General features: G+C 45.0%; 1 protein-coding gene across 23 annotated transcripts in view; it reads left to right on the forward strand.

The window, feature by feature from the left end:
* The window catches only part of RIMKLB (ribosomal modification protein rimK like family member B), a 105,528-nt gene that overhangs the window by 77,175 nt on the left and 14,299 nt on the right, over positions 1–14,054 (forward strand). For all 23 annotated transcript variants that reach the window (XM_077346080.1, XM_077346090.1, XM_077346084.1 and 20 more), the window contains exon 7: positions 9,668–13,991. In XM_077346080.1, coding sequence (XP_077202195.1) covers positions 9,668–10,131 — 464 coding nt within the window. In that variant the 3' untranslated portion in view covers positions 10,132–13,991. The remainder of the gene's footprint in view (positions 1–9,667; positions 13,992–14,054) is intronic.

Raw genomic sequence — 14,054 nt, forward strand, 5'->3', positions numbered from 1 at the left:
TCCTTCTCCTCACCAACTAAGGGTAAGGCCTTGTCAGCGACCTCTATTGGCGAATACCTAAGAGCTTGCATTGTTGAAACATACCTAAAGGTATCCTCTCTGTGCAAGCACCGGGTCATGTCTGACCCTTGGGGTGACACCCTCTAGTATTTTCATGGCAGACTCAATACGGGGTGGTTTGCCAGTGCCTTCCCCCGTCATTACCGTTTACCCCCCCCCCAGCAAGCTGGGTACTCATTTTACCGACCTCGGAAGGATGGAAGGCTGAGTCAACCTTGAGCCAGCTACTGGGATTGAACTCCAAACCTCATGGGCAGAGCTTCAGTCTGCATGTCTACTGCTTTACCACTCTGCACCAAGGAGGCTCTTGAAACATATCTAGTGCAGGGTAAACTAGGCCCCAGGAGAATCACAGCTCAGCTCAGCTACCAACGCTGCCTTCACCGATAGGGTGAGAAAATGAAGGTGAGCCGGTGCGAGAAGTCCAAAAACGAAGACAAACCCACCCAATCAGTGTTCCAGAATACATAAAGACCCTCACGATGTAAGTATCTTATGTCTGTTTCAATTTATTATTCAAAGTTTATAAGTCAAATCAACAGGTCAAGCTGAAATGGTATCTATATAGTCAAAGCCCAAGCTTTTCTTCAGTGGTTTGTCCTTCAATTCCAAATAACTCCTTCGAAAGTCATATAATATTTTTGCATTCATTCAAGATGTCTGAGTGAAAAAAACTTAGTATAATCTGGCCATCAACTCTTGTAAGGTAACAAGGATCCTGAACAGCAATTCCGAATTGTCAGGATCCTCATTACACCCCTTACACTCTAGCAATTCCAACTTCTTTGTGATCCCTGGCCCCAGGGAAGGTCGCTTGGCCTCAACCAGGGCCAGAGCTTTCTCCATCCTGGCCCCCACCTGGTGGAACGAGCTCACAAAGGAGATCAGGGCCCTGACGGAACTTGAACACTTCTGCAGGACCTGCAAAAGAGAGCTCCTCCACCAGGAATTTGGTTGAGGTCAACCTATACCATCACTTCCCAAGGGCCCTCCTCCTAAGCCTCCTCCTGGCACCCACTGCAGTTCTGCCCAACCCACTGGGCTATCAGTATGAGTTACTTTAATGTTTAATTTTTCTACGGTTCCATGTTGCTTGTTGTTTCATTTCATTCATTATTATTAATCTAACTTCTCTGTATTTTTCCTGTTCTGTTTTATGTGAACCGCCCTGAGCCTTCAGGGAGGGCGGTATAAAAATAAAATAATAAATAAACAAACAAACAAATAAATTAATAACTGAAACAGTCAGAAGATACTTACATCATGGGAATATTTATTCTGGAACGCCAATTTGTCTTCACCAATAGGACAACAGTGGAGCAGGTGTGCACTTGATCCAACCTAACACCTTTAATAAACATTACAGAATCAACATTTAAAGCTTGCCAGACATCAGCTTTGGTAGGCTAGTTCTTCAGCATGTGATTGATGAGGCAGATTCACAGGCTGCTTTAGAAGGTCCCACTAAGGTGTCCCCTGCTTGTGGGGCGGGAGAATGACCATTCGGCACTTACCATGAAGGGTCCTTCTGAGGTTACAGAGGATATCTTATTCCTCCCTGAGCTTGTCCTCATCATATTATATACTATACAACAGTATAGTACTTCTTAGATGGATGGAGATCCCTACTACAGGTTAGTCAGATTAGACCCATATCTATAATAAGTTTTGCTTCTTCTGTCACTTCTTCTGCTTCCTTTTTTTAAAAGTTGGTTTGGGGAGAGGCTTTACTGTTTTCTCTCCAGTGCTTTTTGTTGAGGAGGTTTTAAGTTTTAGGCAGTGATTGATTCTTGGAAGAAGAACATCTTGGGAGATAGGAAGTGAAACAAATTTTCGGTTCCTGCCTCTCTATTGATGCGTGGGAAATCACCAACTAAAATGTGTTCTGTAACCTCAGGGGAGAAGGACCTTGCACAGTAGTGCCCAATGGTCATCTTAGATAGGCTAAATGAACCATGGACAAATCCTAATGCTTGTACATAGTGGTATTTGCCTTCTTTTGCTAATATTATTTAAAGAATTATTTCAATGTGACTAATATGTGCTAAAGGGCCCAAACCTGGTGGTATCCATGGCCACACTGGAGGTCTTTCAGTTTGTTGCTATCAAGCAGGCCACACCCTGGATCTAATCTTTGACACAGTGGATCTGATAGCTAAAAATGCAGTGCCATGGTCCAACATGCTATGAAGGTCCAACTGCGGATCCCCCCCCCCACACACATAAGTGGCAGACACATTTATGACTACCTTGCACAGACTTGGATTCTGATGGATTCTGGAATGCTTTGCGGGATCCAACACTTCTTAACAACTCACTAGATGAGAGTGTCCTGGCAAATAGAAGGGGAAGAAATGGAGATAGTGACAGATTTTATTTTCCTGGGCTCCAAGATCACTGCAGATGGGGACTGCAGCAAAGAAATTAAAAGACGCTTGCTCCTGGGGAGGAAAGCTATGGCAAATCTAGACAGCATCCTAAAAAGCAGAGACATCACCCTGCCAACAAAAGTGCGTTTAGTCAAGGCTATGGTCTTCCCAGTTGCAATGTATGGCTGCGAAAGTTGGACCATAAGGAAGGCCGAGCGTCAAAGAATTGAGGCTTTTGAACTCTGGTGCTGGAGAAGACTCTTGCGAGTCCCTTGGACTGCAAGGCGAACAAACCAGTCAGAGATAGAGATAAGCTGTGAGTCTTTTTCTAGCTATTTTTCAGGTAAAATGTTGATCTTCCCCCCAACATTTAATACAGTAATGGAGCTGGAGGCCCCCTGGCCACATTCGGGGAGGAGTTTTAGCAGCTTCAGATGGTTTGCACACACTGAGGTTGACAATGAGAACTAACACATGCTCATTAGATCCCTGTGGATCTTGAAAAAGAGCAGTGAGGAGATAGGAGGACAATTCCAGGAAATAATAAACTTGTCTCTGTCTACAGGGACTTTCCTGGATGGTCTAAAAGAGGCAGTGGTCTGTCCTCTATTGAAAAAGCCATCCTTGGATGCATGAGACCCAATCAACTACCACCCTGAGTCGCATCTTGTGCTCCTGAGATAGAATCATAGAATCATAGAATCATAGAATCATAGAATCATAGAGTTGGAAGGGGCCATACAGGCCATCTAGTCCAACCCCCTGCTCAACGCAGGATTAGCCCTAAGCATCCTAAAGCATCCAAGAAAAGTGTGTATCCAACCTTTGCTTGAAGACTTCCAGTGAGGGGGCGCTCACCACCTCCTTAGGCAGCCTATTCCACTGCTGAACTACTCTGACTGTGAAAAACGTTTTCCTGATATCTAGCCTATATCGTTGTACTTGAAGTTTAAACCCATTACTGCGTGTCCTCTTCTCTGCAGCCAGCAGAAACAGCATCCTGCCCTCCTCCAAGTGACAACCTTTCAAATACTTAAAGAGGGCTATCATGTCCCCTCTCAACCTCCTTTTCTCCAGGCTGAACATTCCCAAGTCCCTCAACCTATCTTCATAGGGCTTGGTCCCTTGGCCCCAGATCATCTTCGTCGCTCTCCTCTGTACCCTTTCAATTTTATCGATGTCCTTCTTGAAGTGAGGCCTCCAGAACTGCACACAGTACTCCAGGTGTGGTCTGACCAGCGCCGTATACAATGGGACTATGACATCTTGTGATTTTGATGTGATGCCTCTGTTGATACAGCCCAAAATGGCATTTGCCTTTTTTACCGCTGCATCACACTGCCTGCTCATGTTTAGTTTACAATCCACAAGTACCCCAAGGTCTCGTTCACACACAGTGCTACCTAGAAGCGTATCCCCCATCCAGTAGGCATGCTTTTCATTTTTCTGACCCAGATGCAGAACTTTATACTTATCTTTATTAAATTGCATCTTGTTCTCATTTGCCCATTTTTCCAATGTGTTCAGATCTCGTTGAACTCTGTCTCTATCTTCCGGAGTATTTGCCAGTCCTCCCAATTTGGTGTCATCTGCAAACTTGATGAGTAGTCCCTCCACCCCCTCATCTAGATCATTAATAAATATGTTAAAAAGTACCGGGCCGAGCACCGAACCCTGAGGTACCCCGCTACTCACCTCTCTCCAGTCTGATGAAACACCATTGACAACTCTTTGAGTGCGGTTCTCTAACCAATTCCCTATCCACCTAACGATCTGAAAATCCAGATTGCAGTCCTTCAACTTATCCATCAGAACATCATGGGGAACCTTGTCAAAAGCTTTACTAAAATCCAAGTAAACAACATCAACCGAATTTCCCCGATCCAGCAAACCTGTTACTTGGTCAAAAAAGGAAACCAGGTTGGTCTGGCAGGACCTGTTGGAGACAAATCCATGCTGACTTCCTTGGATCACCAAATTGTCCTCCAGATGTTTGCAGATCGCTCCCTTTAATATCTGCTCCATTATCTTCCCCACAACAGAGGTCAGACTCACTGGTCTGTAGTTTCCCGGGTCATCCTTCCTCCCTTTTTTGAAGATCTGAATAACGTTTGCTCTTTTCCAGTCCTCCGGGACATCTCCAGTCCTTAAAGAGGTTCCGAAGATGATGGACAAGGGCTGTGCAAGTTCTCTGGAAAGTTCTTTGAGTACTCTCGGGTGCATTTCATCTGGACCAGGGGATTTGAACTCATCCAGTGCAGCTAAATGCCTCTCGACAACCTCTCTATCCATGTTAACCTGCCACCCAGACACTATCCTTTGGCTACAGCCATCTCTAGATATGCCTAAACACTTTGACCTGTGGGAAAAAACAGATGTAAAATAGGCACTAAGCCTTTCTGCTTTCTCTGCATCTTTTGTTAGAGTTTGTCCATCCGCACCCAACAGCGGGCCTACTGCCTCCTTTACTTTACATTTGCTCCTCACGTAACTGAAAAATCTTTTCTTGTTACAATGGGCTTCCCTGGCCAATCTTAGCTCACTCTCAGCTTTGGCCTTTCTGATGATTGATCTACAGTGCCTAGTAACCTGTAGGTACTCTTCTTTAGAGCTCTGTCCTTCCTCCATTTCCTGAACATTTTCCTTTTCTTTCTTAGTTCCTCTTGAAGTTCTCTGTTCATCCAAATAGGCTTCTTAGAGCTCCTGCAGTGTTTTCGTATTTCTGGAATAGTCATTGATTGAGCATGCAATAGCTCTTGTTTGAGTAGCGCCCACCCTTCACATACTCCCTTCCCTTCCAGCATTCTCGTCCATGGTATGACACTCATCATGTCTCTGAGTTTATTAAAGATTGCCCTACGAAAATCCAACATCCGCGTCTGGCTACAAGCTTCCTTGGCTCCCCATCTCAAAAGGAATTCTATGAGGACATGGTCACTTCCCCCTAGGGTCCCCACCTCCTTCACCTCATCCACCAACTCTTGCCTGTTGGTCAGTATTAAGTCCAGTATGGCTGAACCTCTTGTGGGTTCATCTACCATTTGATAAATGAAATTGTCAGCCAGGCAGGTCAGAAAGTTGCATGACTGAGGACGCTTCGCAGAGTTAGTTTCCCAGCACACATCTGGGAAATTGAAGTCACCCATGATGACAAGGTCCTGCCGCTTGGATATTTTCTCAAGCTGCTCACAAAGTGCAGCATCCACATCCTCTCGTTGGTCAGGCGGTCGGTAGCAGACACCAACCACCACACTGTTTGTTTTCCCCTCGCTTATTTTCACCCAGATGCTTTCCACTGTAGATATGCTCTCCTTCACTAGAATTTCCTGACAGGTAAGCCCTTTCCTCACATACAGTGCCACTCCTCCACCTCTTCGATCTATTCTGTTTTTTCTGAACAGTTCATATCCATCCACCATTACATTCCAGTCATGAGAATCATTCCACCAAGTTTCTGTTATGCCTACTAGATCATACCTTTCCACCAGCATGAGAAGTTCCAGCTCTTCCTTTTTATTGCCCATGCTTCGGGCGTTAGTATAAAGACATCTGAATCCTTTTACTTTTGGTTCCCTATGAGCTGGCCTTGCCGGTTGGGCTGCCTCCGATCGTTTTCCTTCCATACACTCCCTATGTTGAACGTTTCCTTCCCCTAGTGGCTTTAGTTTAAAGCTCTCCTGATGAATCTCCCCAGGTTCCTGCCAAACACATTCTTCCCCAGTTTCGATAAGTGCAGTCCATCAGGTGCTAGTAGGCCTTCCTCAAGAAAGCCTATCCCATGGTCCCAGAAACCAAATCTCTCCTGCCGGCACCAACTACGCAGCCAGTGATTCACCTCCATTATCTTCCTCTCCCGACGCATTCCTCTTCCCTTAACAGGCAAGATTGAAGAGAATACCACTTGTGCCCCCATTTGCTTGAGCTTCCTCCCCAGATCTTGATAGTCTTTTTTAATAGGAGCGATGGTATTCAGGGACATGTCATTCGTTCCCACATGGACCATCACAAATGGGTAGCGATCCGTAGATTTGAGGAGTTTGGGCAGCCTTTCTGAAACATCTTTAATTTTCGCCCCTGGCAAGCAACACACCTCTCGGGTTAGGGGGTCGGGCCCAGCCACATGGCGATCCATTCCTCTTAGCAGGGAGTCTCCAATTACCAGTACTCTCCTTTTTTTTTTCTTCTCAACTCCATTTCCTTCTGTCCTCGTGGCCTCTTCCCTTTGTCTTAGAGTTTGTTTTGGGACCTCTTCCCTTGTTGACCCTTGCACCTCCTCTGCAAGGGCCTGAAATCTATTCTGGAGCTCCAAAGGCCCCGAGAACTGTCTCGCCCTTCGCCGTTCAGTTTTTTTCCGAACTGCCTGCAGAGGCTCCCTATTGTGGTCAATCTCCTTGTCCTCTTCAGGACTGGTTGTATTCTCTTTATTCCATGTTGCAGAGCTCTGGACTACGAACTCCTCCCCTTTCTTACTTTGGGTCAGGTGGTTAAGCGGGCTGTCACGGACCAAGCGGGCTTACCAGCGTACCCAGATGATGCATTAGTCCTGGAGTTTTTCCAATCCAGCTTCTGCCCCAGCTATGGAGTGGAGACAGCACTGGTTGCCCTAATGGATGATCTCTGGAGACAGCTGGACCAAGGCGGGTCAGCGTTTCTTTGATGCCCGATTTCACAGCAACATTTGACATGGTGTACCACGAGCTTCTTGCTTGCTGCCTCATCAATGTGGGAATATGAGGGACAGCCCTTCAGTAGCTGACTTCCTTTATCTGCAATCAAGGGCAGAGGATCACCATCAGGGAGAATCAGTGTGAGGTTCTGCAGGGTGCAATTCTCTCCCCAAGATCATTTAACATCTTCATGTGTCCCCTTGCCTAGCTGATCCAGAGCTTCAGGCTTGGCTGTCACCAAGCACAACACATAGCACCATCTCCTGATATACAACCAGCAGATACCCCTCCAAGCTCCCAGGCAGGGAAATGAAATAATTTTATTTGTTTACTTATTTATTTACAAGGAATTAAGCCCGCTGTGGTTTAAATACAGTGGGCACTAGCTGTGTGTGTGTGTGGCCGCGGGTGGCTGGGCGGGCATGGCTTTCTGGGCTGCCGCGTGTCACTGTGGGGCCCCCCTTCCGTCAGCGAGACTCACCGTGGGCCTGGCGCGCGGCAGGGCACCAGCAGGATCCAGAAGACGAGGTGGGCAGTGGGCGGCCATGCAGCTCGTTGCGGGTGGTGACAGCTCGCCTTGGTGCGGTCGTGTGATCGGCTCTGCAGTGGTCTCCAGGTGGGCGCAGCCATGTTGGGATTGGCCGGCAATGCCTGGGCGGGCTGCTGGCTGCGGAGCGGCTCGCCGGCGGTCTCGTTTGCGTGTGGAGTGCGCCGGGGAGAGGCGGCTGAGCTGTGATCTGTAAGTGGGGGGTGGGTGGGAAAGGCACGGGCGGCAGCGGCAGGGGATGGACGTTCGGGGTCGGAGTGGGAAGGGCGCGGGTGGTGACGGCCTGGAAGGCGGGCAAGGGCAGTCGCTGGACGGAGGGAAAGTAGTTTTCCCAGAGTCCACCGGTGTGGGGCGAGCCTCCTCCCTGGCGGCCATCCAGCTCGGGAGGACTGGAGAGTGTGCAGTGTAGTGTCCAGGAGACGGTCCAATTGGCCCCTTGGCCCTAGAGTGCCACTCGGAGAAGCGAATCAGGAGCCGCTTCGCTTCGCTTTGCGGCTCCTAATTCGCTCCTCCGAGTTTTTATCCCGGACAAGGCCCACCCTAACTCCTCCCCAACAGCCCTTACCCTTTTATTTAATCCGCTCCGCAGGAGCGGTTTAAAGATGAGATTCCAATCCCACCCTGTATCTTTTGTACTTAGTGAAACACTTCTAAAGACAGTTTTCTTCATCAGAATGTAGAATAGCTATTCTTTTATAAGAAGACCTAATTAAGAAAATGAAAAATATGTAACCTCAAGGAACTGGTGAGGGAAGGGAAACTCCATCCTCCAGATTTCTACCCCTCTTTCCTCCTAGCTGCCACTGTTGTTTTCTCCCCATCGGGGCTCAGCCCTCCTTTGTATCTCCCCCCCACACACACACACACTGATATTGCTTTTGTCCTAGCAATATTTATTGGGATTGTTGCAGCATCTGCCTGAATGATTTTTCTATAAATTGAGACTTTTCTACAAACTTGGGGAACCTCCAAATCTTCATCTTAATCCTTTTTCTGGGGCCTTGGTCAGAATTACATATATATATTTTATTTTTTTCGATTTATTTATAGATAATTTCTGTGTATTGTCAAGGTTATGTGTATAATTTAAATACAACTAAAGTCCAAAATAATATGCTGTAATTTACGTGGTGACAATACAGTATTGCTCAATGTTGGCAGTGTTACAGTTAAACTCAGGAGTCTCCTGTCTTTGGCATGCAGACCCATACGTTCAGATATATCTGGTATGGGCACCCCCTTGAAAAAAACAGAGCACTCAGAAATCATTAGAACTGCTAGAATCTGGAACCCAAATCCACAGGCTTCATGACTCACTTTTGAATTTGGAGAATATATCTCTATTCAGACATGCTGTTAGTATTACTGTATTATCAGAGTCTGTCCAGATAATGTACTGACTCAGTATAAAATGTGTATGTGTAGTATAATGTACTGACTCAGTATAAAATGTGTAGATGAGATTTCTCATCTAGTTTTTCCTACCTCTCTGCTGGCAGAAGCATCTGCATATGCTAATTAGCACAGGGTGAAGCTGTTTGCATCACTCTTGTGTCTTTCTCTCTGCCTTTACTCCTGCATATATTGACAGTTTTATAGAATGAAGGCATTTATCCTTGTAAACCTCATATATATGTCAAATATTTTGTGTGAAACTAATGAAGTGAATACCTATTTGGTAAGAAAATAGAATATCCATTTAAATTTCTCCCAAAATTTCTGATTTTTACCTGAGGGGGGGGGGAGGAAGAGTGGGATTCCCACCCTGCATGACCTCAAACTTTTTTGAAATCTTACATCTCTAAAAGCATTAGTTTCATTTTTCTGTCTTTCAAGTAAAGCTTGTAGTGTCCTCCCCTGAGCTGTTTATCTACTCCCCTTCTCCATACTGCCATACAAGTACTGAGACCTGTTTTTCTGATCCATGGCTTTTCATGGAAGCACCCCTACTAAAGGCCAGTTCAGCTTGCAAAGCTTAATACAGCTCAACACACTTACGACTGATCTTCCTTTTCTTTCACCAGGTGGCATAGGGATGATGTGCTCATTGAGTGAACAAGGCAAGCAGCTGGCCATCCAGGTGTCTAACATCCTGGGGATGGATGTCTGTGGCATCGACCTCCTAATGAAGGATGATGGCTCATTCTACGTCTGCGAGGCCAATGCAAATGTAGGTTTCATTGCCTTTGACAAGGCTTGTAATCTAGACGTAGCTGGTATCATAGCGGACTATGCCGCTTCGCTCCTTCCCCCCGGTCGCTTGACGCGGCGCATGTCCTTACTCTCTGTGGTGTCCACGGCTAGCGAGACTAGCGAGCCAGAGCTGGGCCCTCCAGCTAGCGCCACTGTCGACAACATGAGTGCTAGCTCCAGCTCTGTCGACAGCGACCCTGAAACCACAGAGAGAGAGTTGCTCACCAAGCTCCCGGAGGGTCTATTCAACATGAACCAGCTAATAGCCAATGAGATTAAGCTCCTGGTGGAGTGAGGCCACAATTGTGTGTGTGTGTATATATATATATGACCAACTTTCTTGTACATTTTTTTTTAACAACCAACTTGTAGTGCTGTTTATCGGAAGTGACTCATGGAGATTTGGGGAGGGTTGCTTAACCTGGGGAGAAAGATCAAAACACGCATGTTCTGTGAATGCTGCTTTTGCTACTTATTAAACTTGCAGGACATCATTTTTAGTTTATATTTTTGCCAGCCAACTGCGATACCCAGTTTTAAAAGCCTGTATTTCTGGGGGTTTTTTTAAAGTTCTATTTCCACTTAGGGATGCCACTGTGATCGTAACATCCACTGCAGAGCATGTGTGTTCGTAGAGTACTGTTTCAGCCTAACAATGTACGTTGGGAGCTCGAAGGTTGTGTTGAGCACTCCAAAGGCATCTGTGAACTAATGTGTCCTCAAGCCATTCCTCCACTTTATTGGAGCTGGGTCCAAATAGGTTGCTGTGTGTCCCTGGCTATATGCCTTACAGGAGTCAGGGGTGGGTTTGGGGCAGCCTGTTTTCTTCCCAAGGCACGAAAGACCAGCATTTCCTCCCCTTGGTTCAGCTAGATCGGCAGGCTCAAATCCCTCCCAAACAGACCATGTTGGCTTTGGAGGCTCCAGCCCTTGAGATGCTTTATTTGGGTACAGTGTTTGTTAGATCAACATGAGCTTGTTTGAAGCAAACCTGCAACTTCTGCCATTCCAGTATTAGCAAACGGGTTTGTTTCATACTTGTTTATATTTAAAAGAAAACCAAAAGCTTCCTTAATGAGAGAGAACTTGAATTTATGGGCACGGGAGGGTTAAAAATCATTTTAATTCTGGAGTGGGGTGGAATTGGGGCAAACAAACTGTAAAAATTCCATTCATGCTTATTGATGGCAGAAGTGGCCTGTTTCCCTCTTGCACGGAAGGCAAAGATAAACAGCACTGTTCTTGTTTGGTGTACAAAATAATGTTTAATCCAATGTGAAGAAGAATTACACTAGTTTAAAAAATGTGCATTGACTTGTATTTGTTAGTGTTTTAGTCCTTTTTGCAAGATATATGCTATGTTACTGTTACATTTCTAATAACATACTCATCCAACACTCCCCTCTCCATGCCTGCATCCTTAACAGTGGCCAAACATACCCCTGCACTATTTAATGATAACAATAAAAACTTAGACCTCTGTACATCTTTATTTTTTTAATCGTTACCCAGAAAAACATGGGAGGGGGTGTGGAGGAGGGTTCTAAGTGGTTGCAAATTTCACAACTGCTTTGGAGTAACCTTAATATGTTACTGCTGTTTGTGGTAACTCACCTTGAAAGAAAACATAGAAATCTAAAGTAGCCTGACATCTGAAGAGCAAGAGAGAGAGAGAGAGAGAGAGAGAGAGAGAGAGAAAGACTGAATTTCATTTCAGGAAACAATGTAGGACGCTTTTCTTCCATTAAGGCTCAGCCAGAATGGGAATCTGATCTAGGGCCTCAAAGGAATATGTGGATCTCAGGCCCTTATGTATGTGTCTGTATTTTGCTTTGTTTTGTCATTTTTTATTTTTATTTTTTTTGTCTGTCTGGTTCGTCACTCTTTTCCAGAATGCCTGGTGATCTCCTCTCCCAACTCTGATACTTCTGGCTGTGCATTTTCTTATTAAATTTGATAAAAGAACCAAAACAGCAGCTGTGGGTCTGTTTTAATAGCCACACTTTCCTCCTCCTCGCCCACTTCTCCTTTAAGTATTTTATTGGGGTCCATACAGAATTGAAATGATAAAGAATGATATACAAATACCTCTTCCTTAAAACACTCACACTCACACAGCAAAATCTTCACAATGGAAAGATGGCTTTTGGAGGGTGGGTGCAGCATGTCTGTGCAGAGCTGCTTTTGTTTGGATGCTTCAAGGGAGCAGGTCCCTTTTGCCCTCCGATCTCCACCCCTCTGGCTGGCTCCTCTTCTTCACTTGGCTGCTTACCGGCATTTGGACCTTAAATACACACCACTTGTGGACACTACGCAGAGAGACGTCAGGAGGCAATAAACAGAACAGTGTTAACCTGCTTTCGTGGAGGTTGTATCGTGCCTATTGGTACAGTTTTTTCCCCTTTTTTGTTTAAGAAATGTAATGACTTTTTGTAGAATTAAATATTATTATTATTAAAATAATGTGGAAGGTTGACTGTTGGCATTAGATGGTGAAGCAAAAAGCAGCCATGTACTGTACCCAGGTTTGAACAAAAGATGCTCAGGTCTACATTGAAGTTTTTTAAAAATCAGTCGTGCCACACAGTGTGTAGCCAAAAATAGTGATTAGGCCGAGAGAGTTGTTCATGCTTGGAGGGTTTTCAGTGCTCAATGAATATGTGTGTTCTAAAAAAATAGGTTCCTCTGAAAATCTGGTTGGGCCATATTTTTCTTCTGCTTGTTTTAAAATTCTTAGAGAGCAGTCTTAAGCAGGTCCACTAAGAATTCGACTCATGTTGTTAAGTGGAGCTTACTCCCAGGAAGCTGTGTTTATGATTGCACTGTTAGCAACTTTCAGGAATATGTGGAAAGAACTAAGCCTCTGTTAGCTGCCAAATCCCTAGAGATATGTGCACCACTCACAGGAAGCAAATGGAGTAAGCCCAAGGAAGGCGTTGGTAATTCCTGAACAGTTCTGATATGGGCTATTCTGAGTTCCTATATTGCTTGGCAACACAGGTTGTAATTATATTCCTAAGTTTCTGAGACCCATTTTATAGCAGTATATAACTGAAATTTAATGAATTACATGTTTCACTTTCAAACAATGAGAGAGAAAACTGGAAGGGCTTTTGGACTTGGGTTTGACTTCTTGCCATGGGTAGCGTGTTGCTTACACTGTTAAGATGAAGCCTCATTTCATGTAGTCCAAAGCTAATGTTGATCACTAAACCTCACTACAAGTTTTGTGTCTAAAGAAACAAGGCTGATAGAAGCCTTTTCTGTCTTGCTTGCCCAGGGTGGCCACATCAGAAAAATGCCCAGAGTGGGGAAGAAGAGTAAGTTTAAAAAAGAAAATCTAATTGCCTATCATAAGGAAAGGAGGTATCTGGAGCTTGTGCTGACCAGGGTATAGTTCCAGACAGGCTAGTGTTACATGTTGCGCTTCTCTCACAAATATTTTCTTCATTTTGGTAACACTAAGAGCACCCACATTGCAGCTAAGAATTTGACAGCTGAAGTTGAAATGAGGAATTAGTGCAAGCGAATTAGTGCACACGCTCTTGAAATGGAAGCAAGGTGGTGGCAGATGGGAGAAAGACCATTCATTATGTGACGAGGCTCTTAACAGACGTGAATTCTGAAAATAAAACTGGCATTTTTGTATTGCATAGATTGTTTATGCTTTATGTGTATCCACATTTTTATGAGTTTAAAATGTTTTTGTAAATTGTCCTGTCATATTCTGGAGCACTGTGATCAGCAGCACATGATGGGAAGTACAGCGTGCCCTTGGACTTCGTTTCTGGTCACTGGGCCATCCTTGCATTTTGAAGTCCAACAGTTTCGATGACCTTGCCCAAGAGTGCACCCTGTGGAGGACCTGCTGAGGAAAATGCTCTGGACCTGCAGCGCTTATCAAAGTAGCCATGACTAGAAGGGCTGCACTGGACACTTCTTAGACTCAGTGTGGAATATATTGCTTCTCAGTTTCCAGTAGTTGTCTTTGTCTTTTTAAAAGCCCATGTTCAGAAAATGTGTAAGGGCTTAAATCGATATGTACAATTCTTTCTCATGGCTCACTCTTTTTGAGAAGGTATATGAGCTATTTGGCTGGTGTGAGAATCACGACCCACTCCTGTTCTCTCTATGGAATTGTAGGTGCTCAGACAGGTAACCTCTGCCGCTACTGTCTCTTTTTATTTTTAATTTTTCACTGTTCTAGGAATTTCTAAA

Source organism: Paroedura picta, chromosome 7 (assembly GCF_049243985.1).
Source record: "Paroedura picta isolate Pp20150507F chromosome 7, Ppicta_v3.0, whole genome shotgun sequence".
Classification (NCBI taxonomy): domain Eukaryota; kingdom Metazoa; phylum Chordata; class Lepidosauria; order Squamata; family Gekkonidae; genus Paroedura; species Paroedura picta.